At 35.4% G+C, this 26414-nt stretch overlaps 1 protein-coding gene across 3 annotated transcripts in view; it reads right to left on the bottom strand.

Moving 5' to 3' along the window:
* Positions 1-26414, bottom strand: part of AP3B1 (adaptor related protein complex 3 subunit beta 1) — a 178508-nt gene that overhangs the window by 47899 nt on the left and 104195 nt on the right. For all 3 annotated transcript variants that reach the window (XR_010069040.1, XM_063319823.1, XM_063319824.1), the window contains 7 exons: positions 22834-23020; positions 21743-21873; positions 19433-19544; positions 17909-18065; positions 14982-15156; positions 6644-6716; positions 5677-5783 (listed from right to left, as the gene is read on the bottom strand). Coding sequence is in view for 2 of the 3 variants with exons in the window: in XM_063319823.1 (XP_063175893.1) it covers positions 5677-5783; positions 6644-6716; positions 14982-15156; positions 17909-18065; positions 19433-19544; positions 21743-21873; positions 22834-23020 (942 nt within the window). In the remaining variant the exon portion in view is untranslated. The remainder of the gene's footprint in view (positions 1-5676; positions 5784-6643; positions 6717-14981; positions 15157-17908; positions 18066-19432; positions 19545-21742; positions 21874-22833; positions 23021-26414) is intronic.

Consider the following 26414-nt stretch of genomic DNA (forward strand, 5'->3'; position numbering starts at 1 on the left):
TTCTGTATCCACTGGACCACACCACCCTCCCACAAGCATCAGTCACACCTAATCAGCTGCATAGCTGAATTTTAGGCTGCACTAAGAGAAAGTTGCTTTTTAACTTAAATTTAAGACTACGCCTTTTCACTTGCTTCATAGGTACAAACTTTCCCAGGCACCCTACTAACATGATATTTGTAAAAAGTGGTTTCAATTAAGCCTTTTGCTAGTTACAAATCTTGTAGAGCACAGTAGGGGAAAATGGAGATAATGCAGATACTTTAAACTGTTCCACATGGAAAAAGCACCATCTAAAGAGAAGAAGCTGGAGGGAAAACTACATGGAACTCCAAAAACATCTCTGCTCAATGTGCAAGTGTGGTCAACAATGCAAACAAGTTATAAGCATGCAGAGGGGTAGGATACATGTAGACTATCTTGTGGCACACATTCCCCTTCAATTCCCCCCAACAAACCTTTCCAATTTCAACCTTTATATAAAAAGGTGGGCTTCAGAAGAAGTATAATGACAACATTTAATGCATAGGAAAAAGCTCTCCTGTGATGAGACACCAAAAACATAAGAAATTTCTTATAGGATGCTGAAAAACAAACGAGCAAACGGCAAACTATAAAAAGCAATAAAATGGTATCAAGGATACCATAAGCCTGCGTTATCCTAACACAAAACCACAAAAACTTCTGAAAAAGAGAAGATGTGGCTAGCACTGAAAACCAATTAAAAAGAAATATCTTTCATCCAACTAAAAAATTTTAGAAGTGTCATAAGAGGGACTGGATATATTTACAGAAACATAAAACTAGTTACTTAAACAATGGTAGTTAATCAAAATCTCTCTGAGAACACAAAGCAGAAGAGTACCAGGAATCTAGCTGACTCTAGAATCTAGTGGACTTGATGATCTCAAAGGTCCTTTCCAACCATGAAGATTCCATGATTCTGTGAATGATCGCTCACCGCACACAGTTTGCTGCTATCACAACCGATTGCACAACATCTCTTTCGTGACATTAACAAGTTAATGTTTCTTCCGATACAGCGATTCCTGAGATAAGAACTCAGACCAGAGTTTATATGAATGATAAATGTACCTAGTTACGGAATAATTTCTGCTAACAAAGCTCTGAAAAAACAAAACTCATGAAGTTGAGTGCACGCCAATAATTATTTGGAAGAACTACTATTCCTTCCTGTACTGTAGGGTTTTGCAAATTCTTAAGCACCTCATGCTAACCTTTCCTGGAAGCTGCATACCAGACTAGAGCCACAATACAATCCATTATTGCAATCCATGCATTCCCAGTACTTCTGAGAAGAGATCCTTCACATGGGATAAGATTATACTTCAGAGTCAGTCTTAACACTTGCTATAGTGGAATTAGAAACAGTCTAAATGGACAAAGCAACTAAATAAAAAAGTTTTCCCCTGTAAAGACTACCTCAACAACTTAGAAATTAAAGCAGCATTTAAGGTGTTCTCCTATTCTGAAAATATCTCTAGTTGAATATTGAGGGTGTTCATGTTTACTGTTTCTCAAGGAATTGTGTAAGTAAGTGTGCTCAATTTGAAATTAAATGTATTTATCACCTGGTTTGACAGGTCTGCAGCTCGACCTTGACTTTTGTCAAAAGCTATTATTTCTGCTCTATGCATCACCACTCTAAAGAAGTTCTCAAAGTGGATCTCAGTCAAAAGTTCTGTAGAAGACATGAGACAGAAAACAAGATGATATACTCCTCCCTTCCTAAACAGTTTCTGTGGAACTCCGAGTAGTAGGAAACAATAAAAACATAAAATTGGTAATAACTACTACCAAGAGAATACACTGAACACTGCTGAATAAAACTGCTGAATAAAAGTGAAAACAGTGAAAGCAGTGAAAACACTGCTGAATAAAAGTAAGTAAAGAGGTACCGCTTCTGCAATTATGCCATAATTCCATATGCAAAATAATTGATGGCAATACTGAATTGTTGCATCAAATATTTTTATAAGCGCCTCCTCACCACAACAAGAGTTTTCCCCTCTTTTGCTACATGTTTTTATCATGAACTTCTTATTCATCCTTGACTTTTTCCCCAAATTATCCTCTATTTGAGGCTGGGGAAGCAATCTTCTCCCCTCAAACCCTACTCAACTCAGCCCATACTTCCACACACTTCTTGCCCTAACCAACTGCTGCTACTGTCCGAACTCATATCTAGCTGTCAATTCTCCCTTGCACTAACACTGTTCTGAACTGTAACAAGTTTCTTGCTACCAAAGCAGTCTTTCCTTCTCACTAATTTTATTTTTTAAATTATGTGTCATTTTTACCAATTAATTATCATATGGAACATACTCAGGGCTCTACAACATTTAGGAGAACTGTTGCTTGTATATTTTTACCATCTAAAATCCTAATGAGAAAAGAACAGGTGGTTTAGCTTTTTTTCTCATCAGCTGTGTGATGGGTAGGAACAGATGATCACTGCTGTCTTCAGTTTCTCTCCAATACCATAGGTCTCCTCTTCCTCTTCTCACCATTCTTGATCACAACATTATTTCCCGCAGCAGGTTATAACCCTCCCTGTTTTTATGTCATTCATGAGTTTTGCCGTCAATTCCCTCTTCTCTCACTTTATAACCTCATCCATGGGTGTGGGACAACACCCATTTCTGGTGTTTTCAAGTAAAAACTACACTGACAGCTTGCAGCTTTCTCTCACCTCCTATTTTTCATTGTCACTGTATCTTCAAGTATCTTTCAAGCCCACAAATCTATCCATCTAAAACTAGTTTGGCTCCAAATGCAGAACTTCCCCAAGCACTTAGGTCTGATTCTCTTGCGTGCACACCCCAAAAAGCCCCATAGTAGCCTCTGGCTACTTCATTTACCTGGTTCAGTTTTGCCACCTGAATATGGACTACATGTACCACGGCAGAAGCCTGTGCAAGAATCTGCTACGTTTTGCATCCAGTTGGAAGAAAGTTATCCATGAATTACCACAGAATTTTGTTTTTCCTGGAACAAACTATAATATGCACTTGTGCGTTTATACGAGGGGGAAATGTGCTATATGTAAACATGAATCATAAAAACAAATGAGCCATAGGACAAAGCGTCACGTTGTGCACTGTAGTTTCCATTCAAGGATATTTTGGCTTTGTAGGTTTAAAGAGACCCATACCATTACTGTAAAACCATTCTTGTATTTATGCTTTCTATAATGTTCAGCAGCTATGAATTTGGAATTATAAGTTTTCCAAAAGCTGTATCCAATTACAGTGCTGAATGATTTGAATAATAGACTGCCTGACATATTCCAAGATAAGTGGCTGCTACATTTCTTTGATATTAGGGTCATATACTGTACTTATCTATTTTTACTCCATGCTCTCCATTGGCTAGTAATAAATTAATTTCTCACTGTTAGTTTGGCATGTGCCCTACAGTTAAATTCATTTTCTCTCCCATTGAAGGAAGAAAAAGTTTTCTGAAGTATGACAACTATCCTCCTTATTTTTAGAATTAGTCATCACAGATTAAATTCAAAATACTATTTTAAGAGGGATGTTCCCACATAAAATCTTAAAAGCTGGTTTTATATTATCATTTTTAGAAAATTACCTGATGGTGTTGAACAACACATGACAATAGTTATTTAACTACTTGCATGCAAGACTTTTTACAATACAAGGATATAATTTGAAAGAACAGTTTTTAACTTTTGCATTTAATTTTTGTTGCTTCCTGGTTCACAAAAACTCAGCAAAGGACCTCATGCACATCTGTAATTATTATCAACAGCAATGAGAGTTGCACTTAGATCTGGAACAGAACACAGCCCAAAACAGGTAACCACTATCCAGGCAGCAACAATTAGTTCTTATGTAATTTGGGTTGTTTCCAGAGCAGTGAGTTTGAGAAGCGATCCATCTTCTTTACTGGTTATGTGTTTTACCAGGAACTCAGCAGTACAAAGAAAGAGGTATTTTGCAGTATCAACCCTTTCATGCAGAATTTTTTCCACTGTTTAGCCTACACGTTCTAGTTCTTTCTATCTAACACGTCAATTTCATTGCAGCTACCTTTTGAAGAATGGGGAGAAGCAATTTAGCAAAGAAATAGTGGCAATCATGAGGAAAGCAAGCATGAATGTGTGAGTGGAACATATGTTCATGTACTGTAGATGATGAAAGGACTAAAGACACTGGCAAACAGGGGGTGTTCTCAAGCATCCAACATTACTGATTGCTATCTTTAACTTACCCTCAAAGATGTTAATTCTGAAGTAAAGCAAAGACACCACAGTTATTCTTAAGCTGACCCAGAAAAACAGATTGCCTGTGTTTTGAGCTGTCAAAGCCATAAAGGATGGCAAACAAGCAATTGTGGGACTGCAATCACAGGAATAACAACACCGTTGTAGTTAAACTCAGGCTTGGTACCTGACACCGCATACTGCACTGCAAAATAACATGGAAGAGAATTTCTGTCATTTTCAGACTGTGTGACAGGTAAACGACTACGGATCTGGTAAAGTAACTGCATGTCCACAGATTGTTGCTGCTCCACTTTAAATTTAGATTGCGTCACAATTTGCTTAGGTAAGGATAATATCCAACAAATTATCTGGAAGTCTACCTTTTCAATACCAAATTTTAAAGTCTGTAAACATGAAACTGAATCATCAGCTAAGATCTTTTATTTCCTGAGTCAAATAATTCATGCACCTTTTTTATGTAAGAAGAATGATTTTCAAAACATATTGCTCCCAAAGCCAGCACAAACTACCCTACCAACAATTGTTAAAGTTGCAGTGTAAATTCTATATACCAGCCTCATTAGAAACAACGCTAGGCTGAAGAATGCCTGTGCCTCTGGTATTTTTTCTAGTCATTCCCATCCACTTTCACAAGGATAACTATCCTATGTCGTACTGCTACTATTCCTTACTAAATTGCAAATTTAAATTGGACACTCAAAATGACTTTAAAAAAAACAACCAACCACAAAAGAACAAAAACTACTATCCTTTCCCCCAACAAAGGAATGTCCTCTACCTCCATGACTTTGCTAGCTTTAATTATACCTACAATTTTGAGATTCCCTAATGGAAAGTGCTACAAAGCAGAAAGCACTAACAGAATGAATCATGACACATACTGATAACGCCACTGATTGTAAATCTATACCCCTTTTATTTGCACCCAGGGGCTATGCTTTGTATACTCATGAAAAATTACTGACAAGTAGGAAAATGTCATAATTGGAGGCATGTATGGTAAACAAACAGGCTGAAGATTAACAGGGATGTGATTTTCTTGTAGTTTATTTTTGATAGTGTAGCAACTAGATGGTTTGAAAGATTTGTATAGTTTAGATACTTAATTTGTGAATTAAAGTTTCCCTTAGTCATCGAAAAAGACAGGTTTAAAGAGAAGGTTAAAAATCCTTGAAGGCATCCTTCTCAGACATGCAATATTCCTACTTTTCTCCACATTTCAGAATGTAATTATTACAGATCAAAAAAGTTGCCAGGCTTGCATGTAAACCAGAAGGTCATACAAGACCTTTATAGGTAAAAGTACGTTTAAAAAAATCACTTTAATGACTGCCTCAAAAACTTGTGAAATACTTAAATTAAGACACCCACACACCCCACCCCACTTTTTAAAAGGTACTTACATCAATGACTGATGAACTCGACAGACTTAATCCCTCTAGGTCTGCTGCTAAACTTGGGGACAAAACAGCTGCTGTAGGAACTGCCACAGGAGTTGTCACAGGACAGACTAGAAGTAAAAAGGCAATTGATACTTAACTTTAAAAAAATTTAAAATACTGGGAAAGACAATGACCTATTTTCATTAAGTGTAAAAAGGTTTTACATCTTGATCTACTTATTTTACCCTTGTATATATGTTTCTTAATAGCAGAAGATTTATTTTTTCAGACATAGAGCCCCAATACTCAGAATAAACAATGAAAATATAAATAAAACTGATATAGGTATAGACCATGTTATTTACATTAAAAATATTTTGTCCTCCTTTCACATTTATTCCTCTGTTTTATCCTTCAGTCTGATCCATACTATTTTCCAAACTTGCACCTTTTCAAGTTATGTGCAAAGTACACATTAATGCAGTTCTAACGTGTTGCATCTATAGAAGCAAACCTGAAGAAAGTCACTACAAAGCATAACCAAAAAACAGTGTCAGCTCTACCCTACCTTTCCAAGATTACATGTTAACCTGTTCTTCAAAACTGTGATTTTCAGTATCATCTTATAGTACCACGGATGGTTCATAGGTTGCATAGGTGTTGTACGAGCAACATCCAGTGGTATCTGAGAAAGCCCACTTTAACAGAAGACAAGTCCACACATATAAAAATTCTCAAAATAAATGTTTTACATACCAATACATTCTAAATTTTGAAACTATTTCTCAGTTCAAAAACAAACAAAATCATGTATTGTAATAATTATGCTGAAAAGTAAGTTGAGAGTCAAAACAATTTTTTTTTTTTTTTGTCAGGAAGCTGGTACGGTAAATAAACAGAATCAATGTTTCAGGCATTTAAAATTCATTGAGTTAACCCAATTGAATTTATGCCATAGAAAAAATGAGGCTTTAATCAAGATACTTACAATCATCTAAATCTAAGAGAAACACATCTTGTTTACTTGGAGCTTTTCTATCTTGGACTGGTTTTTCTTCTTTCTGTCAAAATAGATGAATATTTCATATTTTACCCTATCAGCAAAAGAAAAGTCTTTAGTACTTTTATAAAGCAAAGCGTATTTTCTCTGCTGTAAAAGAAAAAGGTATCCATTTTCAGGGCTCAGCATTCAGAGAATTCACCTAGTGAGAAAGATTTCTTTGCACAAGTAAACTGAACCTGAACTCCCATTTGAGTTACACTTGCTCTTCTGAAGCCTGTGTTTTTGTTTAATATTAATAATAGCTGCTAATCAAAGAAAACTTTTGGTGACAGATTAGACACTTCTATTGAGATCATCAAAATAAAGATAGAAGCCTCTTTTTTTTTTTTTTTTGGTAAGAAAAAAGACTTGGGTACTAATATTTCTGTTTCCGTATGAAAAACAGGACAAAATTCATTCAATAAGAAAGCAGTGCTATTTGCACTTATCTAGGAGTATGGAATCCTGTCCCATCATCTACTGGGATTTTACATAACTGCTAGACAAATAATAAAAAGTTGATTTTTGTCATAAAAACATTTCAGTTTTAAACCTTAAGATGAGTTCTAATAATCAGGACTGTCAGTACTTTATGTAAAGAGTAGAGCACTTTACATAAGTGCTCACTGTAATCTCAGTGACTTGGCAAACAGAGTATTTCAATAAAATTTGCTTCAATACAGCTAAATAAAAAGTTCTAAACAAATCTAATAAGAGTGAGTGTTGGTCATACCTACAGAACAAGACAGTGATGACTCAGGACAGCATTTAGTGTGTCACAGCTCAATATGGACTTCCACTAGGGTGGTTTTGTAGAAAGGATTGATCTTCGGACGTAGCCAGAACCTGGACGCATTACCCGCTGGATGCTTATCAGACAGTTCGTCATCACACTATTCCTACCCACTCTTAAGCATCCTTCATCTGGATCAGCTGAAGAATTCCTTCTGCCTTTGCTCTCTCTGTCTCACTCACTGGACGTAAGGCTTTGTTGCTCTTTCAGAGAATGTACCAACTGCCTTTAGACATTGCTCACTACCCAAGGCATTGCAAGTAATTTAAACACAGTCTTTCCAGGAGTCATGCTTCTTTGGAAGTTCTGGTTTACCAGTTTACTCTTCAACAGCATGTGACAGCCAAATGCATACAGATATATTATTCTTTTACCTTTTCTAATAAATGAACAGGTCAAAATAAATCAATAAAACTCCGCATGCCCATCCAGGCCTCCATTTCTTTGGCATTTCTTGCAAGCTGTCACAGTCCCATCAGGCACTCAGGTTAGAAATTCCTAGAGGAGCTTGGAGTCCTCTCAGAAACTCAAAGCTAGAACGCTAGAATCATTTTCTTTAACTATCACCATAGAATAAAATGACCCTTCTTTTCTGAAAGTGCATTTTCTTTCTTTTACTCTCTCAGCCTCATGGTCAGTTGCAAACTAACAATAATGCTGAGTCTACTTTTTCCCATTTTGGGGAGAAACTTCCCTGTCCCCTCCACAGAATATGGAAGAAACTAGCTACCATTCTCAACATTTGAAGCCATTGATGTTAACGACTATCAACCTTGACATGAGCCCAAATGACATTGCTTATCATTTTCTTCCTATAAACCCATGGCTCACATAGAAAGTAGTCACTTATGTGACCATTACGGATGTGCTTTAAATATTCTGGGAGGAAAAGAATCTTGTGGACAGAGACAGATGAAAGCCACTATTTTAAAAATTATTTTTAAATCAACATACTTCAATGGTCCTTACCACTGTGTCATCATTTTATTTACAACAGAGATAACTTTCTTAATAGCAGCTGGTATAGGTCTATGTTTTGAATTTGGGATGAAAATAGTGTTGGTAAAACACCGATGGTTTTAGTTGTTGCTAAGCAATCAAGGCTTTTTCTGCTCCTCACATTGCCCCATGAGTGAGGGCTGGGGGTGCACAAGAAGTTGGGAGGGGACACAGCTGGGAAAGCTGACCCCAACTGACATGGAATATCAGGGATATTCCATACCATGTGATGTCCTACTCAGCATATAAAGCTGGGGAAAGAGGAAAGGGACGATCACATTCAGCGTAATGGCATTTGTCTTCCCAAATAACCGTTATGCGTGATGGAGCCCTGCTTTCATGGACTTGCCTGCCAATGTGAAGTAGTGAATGCATTCCTTGTTTTGCTTTGCTTGCATGTGCAGCTTTTGCTTTACTTATTAAACTGTATCTCAACCCACAAGCTTTTCCTCACTTTTACTCTTCTGATTCCCCCATCACAACCAGGGGGAATGAGCAAGTGGCCATGTGGTCCTGTCTCCCAGCTGGGGTTAGATCACGACACTATGGTATTTGAGTGTTCTAGTATTGCTGATTTATCCAAAACACAAAACTTCTCTGGACAAAGGAAGTATTACAAAATATTTGTGCTAATGTTATTCCATTCCTTATATGCCTTGCCCAGAATTAGTGAGGGACTCTGCTGCAGAACTCACTCTCTTGAGTTCCATTCTGGTCCCATCTACTAAACTTAATTTTTCTCCTCCAGTGTGATTACTGGCAAGTCATTAAGCTTCTTTTGGCTATTTTGTTTTTTTAAATCTGTGAAATAAGGATAAATGGTATACTTTATAAGCTACAGGTCTACTTGAATTACTCGTGTCTATGAATCATAGAATCATAGGGTTGGAAGGGACCTCTGGAGATCATCTAGTCCAACCCCCAGTGAAGTGTCAGAGAAACAATTTCATGATAATTCTTTTAAGGAATTCCAAGTCTTTTTATAGTATCATTTGGTGAATATTTAGTCTTGAATCAGGGGTTTAGCTGTTATCTGCAGCACTTTTACTATAAATTATGTATTATAACTTTTTTGCTAAACTACAAACTCTTCAGACACCAGAACATATTAAAAGAGAACATGGTTAAATAAAATGCAAATATATTTGGAAAAAAAAAACAAAACAAAAAACCAAAACAAAGCCCCACCCTCAAACTCTTTCACTCCCTACCCCCACCTATCCATAAGATATAGTTCTATCTTCAACTATGATTAAGGTCCAAAGGTTATTTTTAGCTAGAGTTCTATATTTGCTAATTATTCCAGTAGAGATGGGATTTCTCCTTTCCCTTTTATTATGCAGCCAATTAAAATCTATGAAAAGTAGTTCACCCACATGAGAGGTTATAGCACAAGGATGAGAATTTTGCATATGCTTCAGTTCTTCCAATGGCAGCATTGCTAAGTCACGATGTTTAAAAAAAATTGGGAGTCAGAGCCAAGAAATTCCCTTACTGCTAATCTGTTTACTGAAGACAATTAAGATAGGACATTCTATGTCACAAATAACACCAATAATATTCCTCAATTTATTTTTTTTGGTTACTTATTTTGCCATTCTAAAGTAGTTACTAAGCACTTATCACAAAGCTTGATATGTAATTTTATAAGATAAAATGCATTTCCGCACTGATATTATTTTGAATCTACTACGTAATTCTTCTTTAAAAATGAGGGGGAAATCCTTCAAGAGAATTTATCTCTTATACTCCAAAATAAAATAAAACGATCCTAAGATAAGGCACAAGTACTGAATCATTACATCAAGGTAATGCACGGTAAGAAAAACTCCCACTGCACACTTTATCAGAATACTGTACTTCAGTGCATCATCTTACTGTAAAAAAACCACAACCAACCAACAAAGAAAACAGCCCCAAAAAACAAAACAACCTATCCACAAATAAAAAAACTCCCAAAACAACCCTACCATCTGGGAAATGTACAATCAGAAGCTAACTAAATCAAGACAAAGCTAATGTTAAAGTATGATCACGTCTTATTTTCTACTTCAGTCAAGTGTCAAGCTTAAGAAAATACTGAGCTACTTGTGTGTGTATGCATGCTATATATACACATAAACATAAAAATATTTTCATATTTATATGTATATTTGTATATATGGGTATATATATTAATTGTGTGCAATTCTGTGCAAAACACAAATGGAATCTATTTACATGGGTCTTGCCTATTACAAACATGATTATTTTTAATTTGTTTTTTCCAAGAAAAGAAAATTGATTGGCTTTCTAGGAATAATAAACAGCCAATGACTGCAACACACACTACCAACAGATATTTCTATTGAATGAAAAAAGCTTTGCATTCCAAATCAAGACAATAAAAAGGCTCTGACGTATCTGGCATTTCTCTGTAACATAGTTTTTCAGCTTTTTTCTTAAAACTAAGTCTTCAATATAACACAAACAGTTTCCTACCAAGAGAGCCCACTATGGGAAAAGCAGAATACTAAACAAAGAAGTTAAGCTATATTCCATCAAACATTTCTCCATTTGCAATTCATCTTGGTAATAGAGATAGAACCTGGTAAATGCATATAGGACTTGAAGCAGGAGATTTCTCTTGCTCAATGCATAATTCATGTGCTCCGCCTGCAAAGTGTGTAAAATGAGAATTTCACACCGCAGCATGAGCCATGGAGCTGCAGAGAAAAGGCAGATGAAATCATATTTTGCTGTGTGAATTTTATTTCTTATCTTCCCAATATTTATACAAAACTATCATTGACAATCCAAATGCATTGACAGATCACCCACTGTTTCCATTGTGTTAGCACTTGAAAAAGAGATCAGGCAGAAAGATAGACAATTTGTTTTTGTATATTTTTTAAATAGTGGATCAGGCTTTTAACAGCTGAGTGACTGTATTATACTTGTATAAGGAGGTCAACAGTAGCTGATTTTAAAATCCCACTGTAAGACACCTACTTATACATGCATTACCCTCAAATCCGCATTTTAGCTCTACAGTATTTATGCTTACAGTATAATATGTATCTGAACACCTCAAACTATCCATATTTCAAAATGATATAAAACACTGCAGTACAAGAGAGTGACTTTTCTATTCACTGCAGCTCAATTACAGTGAACACAACAGCTTTTTCAAAATGATTCTTCAAGAGAAAAAACACAAAAGCATTAATAATATGTTCAGGAAAAATAATCTGAAGTTTTTGTAACCTATTTTAATGCTAGTAAATGCATGGATGTATGCCCCCGTGTGAGTACAATCAAACCTTTTTTATTATGAAAATTCTGCTGAACATGGCAATGGTACCCAACAAAACATAGAGAATGGTAAACAGCACCCAGAACATCAGTAACATAGTTCATAATGTGTAGCAAACTGATGAACTATAAAAATCACGCCTACTAACTACTCCTCTTACCAATATGTATTTTAGAACATCTTTTCAGTTTTATTTAAAAGCAAAGGAAATCCTAATGAATCATCTTCCCATATACACTGACCAAATTAAGAACACCCTGTAGCAGAGTAATATAACCAATGGCTTTTCCAATAAAAATCTATCAGAACCAAAACATGCATTTCTGAGAGCCTGGCTGAAACAGTCTGCTTCCTGGTTGGCCTGAAAAGATGTCAGGTAGCAGCAAAATTCTAAGATTTTCCTGGAAATAAAATAAACATGGGTGGTTTTTGTAAAATGTACCTCAACACAACGGATCTATACAAGACTTCATCTGTAATGTTCTTCAAAGTTGGTAAACAATTGCCGCTTTTTCCAGCTTAGAAGGGCTTACCTAGGTTATCATCAGTTAGCTCCACCTACAATCACTGGAGTCAAAACAGGTCTCTCTCCAAAAAAAAAATATTCTATTAAGCTAGTTAGCATAACGATCACCTTTCACACAAAATACCTGTGATTATTCTCCCCACCCCCTCATCCAATTACGCTTTTGAATACAACCCGGTATTAGAAACTTCAAGCATAAATGCAGGCATCCAACACGGCTTAGATGGAAACTAACTTCATGGTCCTAGAGATTAATAAAGTACACTGAAACAGTCCTCTATGTTCAAGAGTGTTAAATTAACTTCCTCCCTGCCCGCTTCATATATGACCATTGCTGTTTACAGTTCATCAGCCATAGCTGTTGCCCTTACATTAAATGTGCTAATTTCTTAGTGAAAAAGAATTTAAGGAACACAGACATGTAGCTTTTGCATAGTAAGCTCTTTTCTTGGAAATAACCTCCTTGCTTCTTTTCTTGCTGCCATGCATATAAACCCATTGCTGTTTGTTTAAATATTTTCTGCAATGTTTAAAAGCTTTGCAATTTTTCAGTTCTACCCTTTGACTCTGATCAAGTCTTCTGCCAATTGCTTACAAATACTTCTTGTTCCTAACACATTCCTTTTTAGGTCCTTCTTAATCAAGTAAGAATTCAGGACAACTGCAACATTCTTTTTCTTCTCTTAAAATCCAAGGGCTTGACAATTTTCCATTGACTTCAACAAAACAATCCCAAGCTTCTTTGACATTCCGGTTCTCACATTATTCAGTATATTTGACTCCGCACATTCTAAACTGCTGTTTTAAAATAGAAAAAGCTTCTTTATGCTTGTAATCCTCACATACCCTGTGAAAGAACCAAAACAGTTTAGATAACTGCAGTGAAAGAAATAATGAAAAAATGGCGCTGATATCCTGAAAAAAATGGACAAATGCAGCAGAGAGAAGACACCGTTGCTTGAATATGGTTTTGCAGTGGTTGCTCAGAACTACACAGGTCAGAGTACGTATTACTTTCTGGTGAAAAAATACTGTGCTAATATGAGAAGCTGCAAACTCTTAGAATTAATTCATGACCCATTTAGCGTCAAAGGAGTTTATTCTGAGAAGACTTAGGTTACATGTGTTGTGCTACCATTCAATTTGGCTTCCCTACTAGAAAAAACTTTGACATAGGTGCATTACCCATTGTAGCATTTGGGCAGGAAACAATGATCAAACCATGGAAACACATCTCCATTTCTAAATAGTACAGTCTTGCTTCATCTTTTGTTCTACTTGGTAGAAAAAGGGAATAGATTAAAAGATTATAACTCAGAGTTCCTAGGTTGACCTATAAAGTTACAAAACAAAGACCATGTACAATATATGTTCAAGATTTAGAGCCTTACCTCCTCAATCAAAGAAAACGCACAGCAAAATAGCTTAATGAAGTTATAGCCTTCCCTCTTAACTGTTCAAAACACACCTGTCCATCAGCTTCTACAATTCCATCAAATGCAACAAACAATGTTTGTTTTGACTATTCAGCAATCTATACAGGAGTCCGGACTGAAATGTCTTGGCTTAATTTAAAATGCATCAGAGTATCATTTAATTTTCAAAACCACGTATCAGTATTAAAATGGAAGCTTCTGAGCTACAATTCTACCCTTCAATTTTTTAATTAAATATTTAGAAAGAAATGCACAGGAAAAACTTGGTAACAGAAAAATAGTGTCAGAACTTCTTTTACTCTTTGACCTTAACAGATTTAGCATGAAGTTCCTCCTTTTTTTTATTTTTCAAATGAAAGGTAGCTAGAGAAACAGAAACCTATTCATGCTATTAGTTTTAGCTCTGTAACTTTAACTTGAGTATAATGAACTTTTAACCTCTTTTTCTTCACTAAGGTAAGCAATTAAAACTTAACTGACACATGAATGGCTCTGTTGAACACTTTTGCATCCTCACACACTTCCGAATCCAATTTAAAAGATGTATTTGAAAGTTTGCTACTTCGTAAATGTTGTAAGAAAGCTAATACAATTTGAAGCAACGGACACGTTTATAAGCTTCATTCCTCTGAAAGGCAGAGAGCAATAAGAAGTTGATTACTCATTAAGAATATCAATTCTACTAATCTATGTATACACCTCAAGTATACATGCATTAACTGCACTATTCTCAATATTAACAGGAAATTTTAAAACAATTCTACTAGAATATCTTTAAACTCTTATGAAACAATGTACTAACATTGGTTTCTTGCTTTTGCTTCCTGTCAGACACAGGTCCTATAGTAGTTATACTTTAAGATCCCATTTTAATATAATAATCAACCCAAATCAGGATATTATTTTTGCAAACTATCCACATACTATGCTTTCACCAGTTCAACAGTAATCTAAAAAAATAATTAGGTTCTATTCTTCATCATCTATCTGGAGTAAAAATATAACAGAATTAAAAGGGAAATATGCTTTTTGATAAAAAATATTCTTGCTTAAATTATCAAACTGCTTTGGGATTCGTCTTTTTATGAAAGGTCAAAAATCTTGTTCCAGAAATTATGGATTTTTAGATACCCATAAAACCACCACCAATCCCCATTCCCACAGAAACACACATGTGTAGATGCTTCGATTCATTTTTTCATATTTTATAGAGGTTTTTTAAAAAATATAATTACCTTACTAGAGGTAGCACTTCTAGATTTTCCAGGCTTAGAGTCACTTTTAGAGTCTGAATCTGACTTGGAGTCTGAAGAACTTTCTTCAGATGACGTGGACTCTGTATCAGAGGTACTGGATGTGCTTCTCTTTTTGGAGATCCCCTTTGCTTTCTTTTTAATGTCCTCTGAATCACTACATATTGAAAAAAAATATTAAGGAATCTGCTTAGGCAATACCCTACATTAACAATTCAAAGTTTTATTAAATGGGTTTTAAGTCAGTATTTCTTCATTATAAAAGACTTAGCTAAGATGGCAGAAGTAGTAGCTTATTTAAGGGTACACAAAATTGTTCTATCACATTACACAACAAATCATCACATATAATTCAAACCAGTGAAACAGCCAAACAAAACTGTGAACATATTAAATATTAAAAATATTATTTGCATGCATCAAGCTCATGACATTTCAGAAAGAAGTGCAGACACCCTTTCAAATAAGTAAACTTTCGGACTATTCCACCTATGATTAACAGAATCTTGATGAGTTGTTAGATGTTTTTGCAAAGTAATACTGCTTTAAAAAAATAAAAATTAATGCATTGAATTTATTCCTTTGCTATTTCTTCTAAATCAAACCACATAGAAATCAGACCTACAGTATCTACAATATTTCAACCCATTAAAGAGTTTATAGAGAAGTGCTATTACATTCTGACACCTTTGGTCATATTGAGTACCTTACAGCTAATAGACTTCAGAGACACTATTCTTCACACCGTAAAGTTTTGTTCACCCTGGCAATGTTGGATTATGTTGCTCTGTGCTAACAGCTACTGAATATTACTAAAATCTGCCTTGTTCGCTTCTAATAATACTACAACTACAATTAGTATATTACCTTTTTGTTTTCAGGGGAGTTACTACCTAGAAATATCGCAGGAAGTGAAAATTGCTTTCTAATAGTTATCATGGAGCAGATAAATTAGTATCCCATACAGAAAAAAACACGTCTGTTCTTGGATCTGAAGGCAACAGTTTTATACTTCCAAATCAGGTTTTTTCATACACCACCTGATTCAGCTTCCTCCCCAAGCCAATAAGGTGGTTACTAAAATGCTTGAAGGGTAACAAGGTAACTGCTGAAACAAAATAATTAAACAAATTCAGACCACTCAACTAGTAAGAGTCCCTCTGGACTGAAATTAAGTTGTTATACATTTTTGCTTAGCTTTAGGAGCAGTACAAAACAATGTACTTTGCTGCATTACTGTTTGAGAGAGCAATGTTTTTAGAAGGGAAAAACAGAGAGAAAGGGAATTGAAAAATCTAACATGACAGAAAGGAAAATAGTTAGGGCAATACATTCCTCCTCCCAACCAACAGCTCCCCAGGACTGAATTGCCTAAATCAAATGTAATAAAATTTATTAAAAATCAACAGTAACATTTAAGCCATGCTAATAATTCCTACCCATGTAACTGAAATTGAAATCAAACCCCCAAATTTTAGTCAAAAGCATTTTTTTCTGAAAGCAGCAAACTTGAAGCTTGCAAAGCTAAAAATGAAACAAGACTACACTTCACAAAAACAGTCTAATGTAGCATATCTGATTGTTAAAATCATGGTGAAAAAATAGGTACTATCAAAATTATTTTTCAGTATGACAACATTTAAGAACTTGTTTGAGGTCAATGAGCTAAACATAAACATTCACTAGCGTGTATTCTTTAAAGTTCTACTTCATGATGTATAAAACAGGTACTGACAAAATTCTACATTTCCTTCATTGCCATTGAACAGAAGCTGGAGTTGCATCAACAAATAATTGTGAACCCATTATATAAATGAAGTAAGTTGTTTTTCAACAATTTATCTTTAGCTTATCTTTAAAACTAGATTTGAAGATTAAAAATGTTACTTTATTGTACATCAACCAGTTTTGATGGGTAATCATTGTTTACCTTACTGCTTAAAATTTCAGATGTTATTCTAATGAAGAGAATTTACTGGTAACTAGCTTTTTAACTTTGTGATGATGAAAAGCCTGTATTAATTTAACCTACAGATTTCATTTGTTCTGAACAGGAAAAACAATATAAATCACTTTTAAAATCATTAAATCCTGACTTAAATTAATAAAGTCATAATTAGGGCATTATGCTGTGTTTGTTATGGAAGTGGCAAGGCGAGCTGCTTTAATTACTGTCTGTAATAAAAGGAGCAGAGTGCGTACTGCGCCCCAATCAGCGCTGTCAGCCACGACTGAGCTGAGCTGCAAACTCATCAAGTGAGCTGGCAGCAGACTACAGAGTAAAGGGCGATCATGTCTGCAGAGGCCACTTGCTGACAGCAGTGGAAGAAACAGATTCATACAATCCAAGGTATTAGCCCCAATTACTCAAAATTTTAATGATACTTTAATACATGATAATGCTGTTGATAATGGGCAATCTTAAAAAGCGCTAACACTTAAATATCTTATGACCGTTTCCCTTCACAGCCCTTGCCTCTAATATTTGGATCATAATCTTTTTAATATAACATTATTTAGAAAAATCAATTGTCTTAGTTACATAATGGCAAAGTGTTGAAGGACTTAATTTTAGCTCTCAGCAAAATTGCTGCAAAAGGTAATTAAGTGTTTCACACAACTGTTTGATCACTTATTCAGCCTCCCAAGGTTACATCAATTTTCAAAAAGCCACCCAAGATTTTACTGAAGTCAGAAATTAATTCCAAACATAAGAGTAGTCAGATTAATGAAAATACGAACCCAGTTCATACACTGAATATTACTGGCACGTATTGAAACAGGAGACATCACTCCTTGGCCAATACACCCCAAAAACGCCTAATTAAAGGCTTATGAGACTGTTTACAGGAAGAGTGCTTTAACAGCTAGTATCACAAAATATTAAAACCATACAAATGCATACCTACCTTTCATCAGTAGCTCTAGATGTTTTCTTTGCCGTACTTTCTTTGCTGCCTGATTCACTGTCACTTGGTTCTTCACTGGAAGGGGAACTCCCACTACTCTCATCACTGCTGTCTTCCTCCTTATCTTCCTTCTCACTTTCACTGCCAGACTTGCTCTCTGATATAAAAACAACTCTTACAATCTTTTTTCTAAATATCTTACATAATTAGCATTTTAGGAATCCAAATTTAATTTAAATAAAACAATGTTTTAGCATTATAAGACCCAACTGCAAGCTTTAGCGATATTTAACCTGTGACAAAAGCACCCTAACATTTACAAAATTCTAGTGGTTAAAGACCCGTCCGTCCTCTTTAGCCTGCAGTATTATACTTTATCAAATTAGAAAGCCCAATAATACATTAATTGCATGTGGATTCTTCAAATTACGTAACCCTATCAGGAGATGGAGATGACCTCAAATTCTTTAATCTATACATTCACTTAACTGCAAGATTATCTTTTCAACCAGTTGTTTAATTAGATAATCTGTTCTTGAATACTGATATGATGATGATTGAAACACTGACTTAAAACAAATTATTCACCCTCTAATTAATCATATAGTTACCAAATACTCAAATATCTGAAGGGATTATATTCTTTTCTTGCTTCAGAGATCATTAATTTCAGTGATACAATTCTTAAGCACTTCCACATATTTCCTCAGTTTAGGAATGAGAGGGAAGAAGCTCTATATTCAGATTTTAAGGTGCCTTTCTTCCACTCCACCAGATGCTGATAATTCTTTTAAATCTATAATGCTAAACATTTTCTGTGTCTAAATTCTGGACCTGGGAGTAAGATGTTCTTCACTATATCTGAACTATATTAACGAGTACTGAAACAACTGTCTCGGGGAACTGCCTATCCAGCATTAAGTGGGAGACTGGTCAAAAGAACCTTTGCTCACCTAAATTGATAGGCAGCTGTCAGTTATGATCTCCATCATCACCCCCATTATAATACATAGAAAACATCGTGTAGAACTTGCGAGCAATACTGTAACACAATTTACTGAATAAACCCCACAAAAAAACACAGTTAAATAAGTCTGGCCATTTATCAACACAGCAGCACGTGCTTCATCAACAACAAATTCCCAAAAATACTCAAGACTTACCGTTCTCAATGAAGCACATGGGCATTCTTCCCGCAAAAAGTTAGGTGCCTTTAGTTTTAATTGGAGTTCCAAACTCTCACTACTCTTACTAGATTCAAAGCAGGATAAAAATAGCATGCCAGCTTTTTTAACTGGGAAACAAACTGAAGTCTAACTCATTTAATAAACACAGAAGCCATACTGGTAAAATTAGCAGTTACTGCACAGCTGAAGTGAATGTAAAATTTTCCCCTGATTTCCTGATTTTATACATAGCTCTGGCTTTTTTTGACATTTTTTCCAATTCTTTTTAAGTAGTGGCCAGTTCCGAAGATACAGTTCTCCAGGCAGCAAAGATGCAAGTTGTTTTCCAAACACCTACCTGATGCACTGGTACTGGCAGACTCATCTTCCTCCTCCTCTGATTCAGAGTAGAACTTTTCAGTAGGTTTCTCTTTCCTTGTCTTACCTAGGATTCCAGTCCATTCCTTTGCCTATAAATAAATTTCAACTTAAGTTTGCTTTTACAACCAGCAATACAAAAATATACACACAACACATCAAAGAAAAACCACTCGCAGTAGTAGTATTAAGCAGTTTCTAAATAAATCCTCTAAGCAAGTCAAGAGAAGCTATTAAACTTCTCTTACTTGACACAATTAGGAGAACTAAAAGTTTTGTACATACCTCTAAAAGGTGAGATATGTCTATTAGAGAGTCTAGAAAAAGATTTACTAAGGCAGATTAAAAGCATCAGTAACCATAAATTAATTTCTATGCCAAAAGAACCTGAAGTCTGAGAGTTTTATCTCCAGATCCAGCTGAGTTTAGGCTATGACTAGAATAAAGGGTAAATATGGCTAGTTACCACCTTTATCATCCCAAGTAAAGGGGAAAACAGACGTGCACCCAGGTAGGCAGAAGAAGTTCCAGCAGCCACAGAGAAATTATAGTTCAATTCCTTTGCAATTCTCCAAATAAAAGTAATTCTTATCACCAAGAGAACACCAGAACGTGGCAATACTTTGGCCAGACTTTTTTCTTTCCATATCCCCCTATACTACTAGAGAAGCAGAAGAAAAACCAGGCCAGGAAGAAAGCAAATAGGCAGACAACTATAGGCAGTCTGCCTCAGTGACCTGTATCTCTCAATATAGTTGAGTATACATACTGCTCTGATCTGGAATACGACTAACTTTTGAAAGAGTTCTAACAGTGACCTGCAATGGCTCTAGAGACACACTGGCTTTGTCTTAAACACCAAAAGCTGCTAAAGCTTTGCAATGCTCCTCCCAGGAAGTTGCAACTTAAAAATCCAATATTCTTTTGGATATAAATGATATCTAATTGTGAATTGCAGCATCAGAGGAACCACAAAATTAATGACAATGAGACACTCTACAAAGAAAATACTTGCAAAAAAAACATGGGGAAAGGATTTTCGTTTTTGTCTTGAGGTTTAAATGGTTGGAGGTAGATGTTTTTTATTATGTTGTAGATGGATGTTACTCCATTTGATCAATTTCCTGCAACACTTTTTGGTTTTATGGACAAAGGCGCTTCCACACATTCTTTCATGCCAAGCCTATAATTTATAATCCCCTCCTTGAGCTGATTGCCTTCAGATTCTCCCCGTAAAAGCTTTCAGAAGTTTGTACACAAATACCTTTTTCTGAAATGTATATAAGGAGGTAGACAAGTAATATGGAAGTACTAAGGAGAAATGCTTGTTCCACCACATTGCTGTTCATTGGCTTCTGGAAGTCATACCTATTTTTTAGAATCTTCTCTACCCATTCCTTACCTAACATCTTTTATGCAAATTAATTCATGTGCAATTTACTGTAGAATTTGGCTCATGACAAGGACCATGTGTTTTTCTGGGGATACCTGTTACAACGACATACCTCCAGGTGCACCATCAGCACGCTGTATTCCAAATATATTTATATTTCTGTTACTGTTCAACAGCTTTAACTGACATTTAGTAGGACTCTGGTACCTGACGCATAAATCACAGCTCTAGTACCAGAACATAACTTTGCCTTAGAATTCACAATCCAGTAACAAAAAACTATTGGTAGTAGAAGACCAGCCCTGTAATGTCAATAGATGACTAGTGCACTAATAGATGACATTTCCCTATTATAAACTTCCCTAATTCTCTCCAGATGAGCTGAAATGTAAACCCTGGCCTCTTCCAAACCTTACACTTCGAAATAAACATAATTTTCCCCCCTGCCACTGCCTTTTGTTTATATTACCTACTTTTTTCTGTTTAGACTTGGATTTTTACATGAACAAGCCTCCACTCATCTCTTACTTTGGTAGTCCAGCTACACTCATGTACTGACACTACACCAGTCAACAGCAAGTAACATACTGCAGCACAGTGAATGTAAGAGGTTTGAAACCAAAAGTGAGATGGAAGGTAAAAAATCTCATTTAATCCATTAGCAAAGCAGAAGTGGTCTACAGTTGATCCCCTTCTCTCATTGAAAAGAAAAGAGCAGGCATCATGCAGGTTTCCAAATGTTCTGTTCCCAAGCTAAGATAAGCAACACGGATGCTCACATGCATCAACATCTTTCAGTACAGCATACAGACAGTATTTAAATACTTGGGATTTTAGGCTAATATTCTATATTGATGAGTGCCTTCAGCGAAGTTACTTTTAATGGCGCTGACATACCGATTCGGCTACGTCAACGTTTCGGACGGAGGGGTCAGGCGCCACCTCTGGCCAGTCGGACAGCTCCAGGTAGCCAGTGGCTCGGCTGTTCAGCGTGTGAGACAAGGTGCCAAGCTGGAAATGATCCCGATCTATTAAAAAAAAGGGGGGGAGGGGAGAAATACACAAACACCATGAGCTCTACCACAAAGAGCAATCTTAATAAGAGCTAAAGGTAATTGCCATTATATTACCTCAAATGTCATGGAATAAATATAAACTAGGAAGCTCTTCATAGGTCAAAAAACTGATTTCAGTCCATAGATTACAATAATCTCCCCCATAATGGTCAATAAAAAAGCTAATCAGTCAGTGTGTTTAGAGGTGTTGCTCTGAAATGTAGCTTCTCTAAAAATTACTTTACTGTGAATATTAAGAATGACAGCACAGTTAAACAATCCATATACATGTCTTGGCACAAACACATCCAGAATTTTAATAGTTTTTCTTCAAAATGGAGCTCGTTTGAGAGATTCAAAACTGGCACTAAGTAAGTATGAAAATTAAAATTACAAATCATCACAATAACAGAGCATTTTTAATTAAGATAACCTGATAACCTTTAATTCGAGAAGACAGACAATGGTTCTTACTTGTAAAAAGACAGGCAAAACACACAGGGAAAATTATGACTTTGGAGAAAAATAATAAAAACCTAATCTATTGAGATTCAATTTATTTCAGATTCAGAAAACATTTGCCACACTCACATTAGCAATCTTCTATTAAAGTCCAGATAAAAGACTAGAGCTATTTTCCTAAATTGAAGAATAGTTTACCTCAAAAGACACACCTTCTGTTATTTAAATCAAATTTAAAATCCACATAAATAGAAATGGATCTGTTTGTCAGGGTTTATCATCATAGAAATGCACTGTGTTTGCATCATGCAAACCTTGCTTGCTGAAAAGCAAGTAAGCAGAGTGAGTACCCTTGCATATTAATCATTTGTATTTGCTAAGTGACACAATTTGAGAGCATATTTGAAATAGAATAGGCTGCAACATTCCTTTACACAATTAACATTTACCAAATGATTTTGGCAGTTATACCTTTAAAAGGAGACTCAAGCAATGGGGCAGGTTTCTGTGCCAGAAATATTTTTTTGGCATATTTGCTTAAAGCTCCACTCTTCTCATTCGGAACAATAAGCTGCCTAATAAATCTTGTACGGTCTCTGATGTCGTAGCTTTGATCATACTTGCCGAGATTTAATACGTACTGGGTAAGCAATTTTGTCTGTGGAAAAAAACAGGACAAGAACAGAATACAAGTTATTTATGATTATTGATAACTCTGGATAAACATATTTAAAGAGGTAATAAAAATGAATGGTTATGTCAAACAAATGTTGTTCCACAGGGAATATGCATTTCTAAAGCTGCAAATGGAATTCTGCAGCCAAAGCACATGTCCTCTTCTGTACTGGGGAGGTGAATGCTGAGTACTGAGAAGCAGCCATGTGCTAGATTATTAAACTGCTGAAGTGGAAAGAAAGGCATCATTAAAAAAATAATCATATATGGCAAACCCGCTGAAGGGTCTACGTGAGGATAATGAATGTGGAAATACAACTAAAAACATGGCACTCAAAACTTAATCGGAAAAATATGCAGGACATCAAAACATCAGAGGGTATTAGGGGGCTGGCAAACTGCTTCTGCTGAGGTGTGTTTTATGAAGAGATACTGTCCCTGGCATAAGCAGTGTCTGCACTCTGACTGCACTCAGTTACTTTATCCTGAATTATGACCCATTAAAGCAGACACATGAATCACTGAACTGGATTACTGCAAATTATTTGCAGTGCATTTAGCTGTTACTTTTTCATAAAAGCAAGCTGCTGATGCCCTCTAAAAACCAGGATAAAAGACTTCTTCCATTTTTTTCTTGAAGCTTAAAGCCTCTAGTAATATCGGTCATTTATTTATTTATGTAAGAGAGCAACTTATATTATCACAGCTTTTTACAGCATAATAGAACTTCCTAATTTGATGTCTGAGAATATTAGCATGTATTAAATAATTTTAATAATTCAGTTAAATTTTTAAAACTAAAAAAAGAACATAAAAATCAGGGAGACTTTCCCAGTATTCATTTGATATATTTGAAAGAAGTATGCCACTTTCTTTACATAGAAGTACACAGGAAAAAGAGCAAAAATAATAAATCATCATAAGGATGGAAATTTTTAGTATTTCAACTCAAAATGGACAAATAACACAGGGTTAAAAATGTTTTGTCAAGGACGATTTCTTTTCTTTATATAAAGAAACAACCTTGTGTATATATCTTGTTTATCATGCTATTATTGCAACAATAACACAGTTTCAATCATGTGAGCAGAAAAATACATTAAAAAAATCAGCCAATTTTGTTATGTGTAATTTGCTAAGAAAAGTTCAGTTTAATAATTTCCACCTTGAGAATGCAGTTTAGTTATTTCTAGAGAGGTAAAAATACTTTTTCAGAATAGTCCTGTAAGTGAAATACACAGTAAGCAAAAAAAGGTTCTAATTTTAACTACATAGAATGCAATGCATCTGATTACAAAGCATTTCACAAAATATCCTACGGTACCAGAGATTTGAAGAAATTAGTCATATTACATTTAATAATAGTAAAAGCATAGTTAAAAAAAAATCTCAGTGAAAAAATTTTCATTTCTTTTTTCTCACCAATGACCAAGGATGGTTCTGTGAAAAGATATTTTTTCCCCCAAGGTACTGTCTTGGAGCTGGGAAAGGTAAAACCTTCCCATACATATTTCACAGCTTATTGGCAGCTATTTCTGTATCAGGGTATAAAATTTTAAACAACTGCATCAGACAGAACATACGTAATCTGCACCCATGCAGGACTTGCGCTGTTCAATCTGAATGGAATTGGAAGGGAGGGTTCCCAGGTAGCATGAATTAACCTAAATGAAGGATACCTCCCGCAGTCTTTGCCATCACTTCTCTGTAAAACGAAACAAGACTCCTTCCTGTCATGGCAGAAAACGCAGCAGAACGGATCGTAAAACACAGTGGTCTTTGCTTGTGAATTGCTATAGGGATGGGAAAAGTTGAGGGCCTTGCTACCATGGTGGGAACTTCTTCAGTGAGCGTTGATGAAATTAGATAAACAGTTGATCCTGAAAAACTGCATTTTCTTTAATGGAATCATTTTCTCCATGATCCTTTCCCTTTTCCTCCTCCCTTTCCTCTCCCCTAAAATATCTTTTCCATATCCAACAAAGACACAACAAATTTATATGGACGAATGTTCCATATCTGCAAGAAGTCTCCTTGCAAGCATCATGTATAGTATAAGTAGTTTTCACGAAAACAGCATGAAAAGACTATTTTTTTTTCTTGTCTTATGGCAACGCAAGCAAACAACTAGCGAAGCTTTTCTACATGGAGGTAGCTAATAGAAACAATTAATTTTTAATTAAAAACAAAAAATAAACTAATGAATACACATCATTTTTTCCATCATAGGAATATCCATAAGAAGCTGAAAATTATTTGAGCAAGCACATTAATTTGGTGAAATAGGACAGAATCTGTACACCATGACTGCTTCACAGAACAGTAAGACAAAGTATTCTGATATATAATATCATACATTTATTGTCATATGTCAACATCTCCTATTACCTGGACATGCTCATTATATAGTCATAATACAGTTTCTTTTATCTCCACACTGTTAGAATCTGTTACTAATTTTTGTACATTTTGGTTTGGCTAATATGAAAAGTATACTTCAAGTCATCCTTCAGCAACTTTTCCAGAATTTTCTAGTGGCAATAGTTCTATTTAAGAATTTAATGCCTATCCTATATTAGCAGCAATTAACCTTTTGGTAAACCCCCACTTGAAAAAAATTGTAATACCAGTATCACCAACAGACAAGGCTCTACAACGGGAGAGAAACAGCTATCTATCCACTCTTTGATATCATTAGCTCACAGTAACTTGACTCATTAGATACATAAGATAAGGTTATTGTGCTAAACCACATTTGACATATCTATTTACACACTAGGACTACTCAGGACTTTTTCTGGTGGGACTCCTACTGTGTAGCACAACAGAAACCCATCAAAATCTCTTTATTCTTCCTACTATATACAAGAAACAGCTAAGGCAACTAGATGACATTTTTTCCATGTAACACTTTCTCTTATACAAGCTCCATTTGGACAGCTACCTAGCACATTCATAAGGATTTTTATGTCCCGAAGTGATGAAAAAAGGAAGCAAATTTACCAAACACAGACAACCAGAGAAAAGCCTGTTCTTAGTAGATATTTATTCAGATAGGACTGAACCTGATACTCTTCCTTAAATTATAAAGAGTCTTTAAAAATTCATGGGGTGATCACAAGATTTAAAGGATATTGGGAATTCTTATGAAGAGTCCTAAATCTTAAAAAGCGTTCCTCAGAATGTGCTGCATTAAGTTTTCAAACATATGCCTAAAGAAATTATCAGCAAATAAAATAATATATTCACAGAAAGGGAAAAAATAACAAAGTCCTCCAGAATTTTGTGCTTTTCGCCTAACAAGAGGTTTACCCGCCTTTCCCTCACCTGGGGAAAGAACTCTTTTTGTCTGGTTGGTGTTGAGTCTCTCTTGGCTA

Source organism: Chroicocephalus ridibundus, chromosome Z (assembly GCF_963924245.1).
Source record: "Chroicocephalus ridibundus chromosome Z, bChrRid1.1, whole genome shotgun sequence".
NCBI classification, from domain to species: Eukaryota; Metazoa; Chordata; class Aves; order Charadriiformes; family Laridae; genus Chroicocephalus; species Chroicocephalus ridibundus.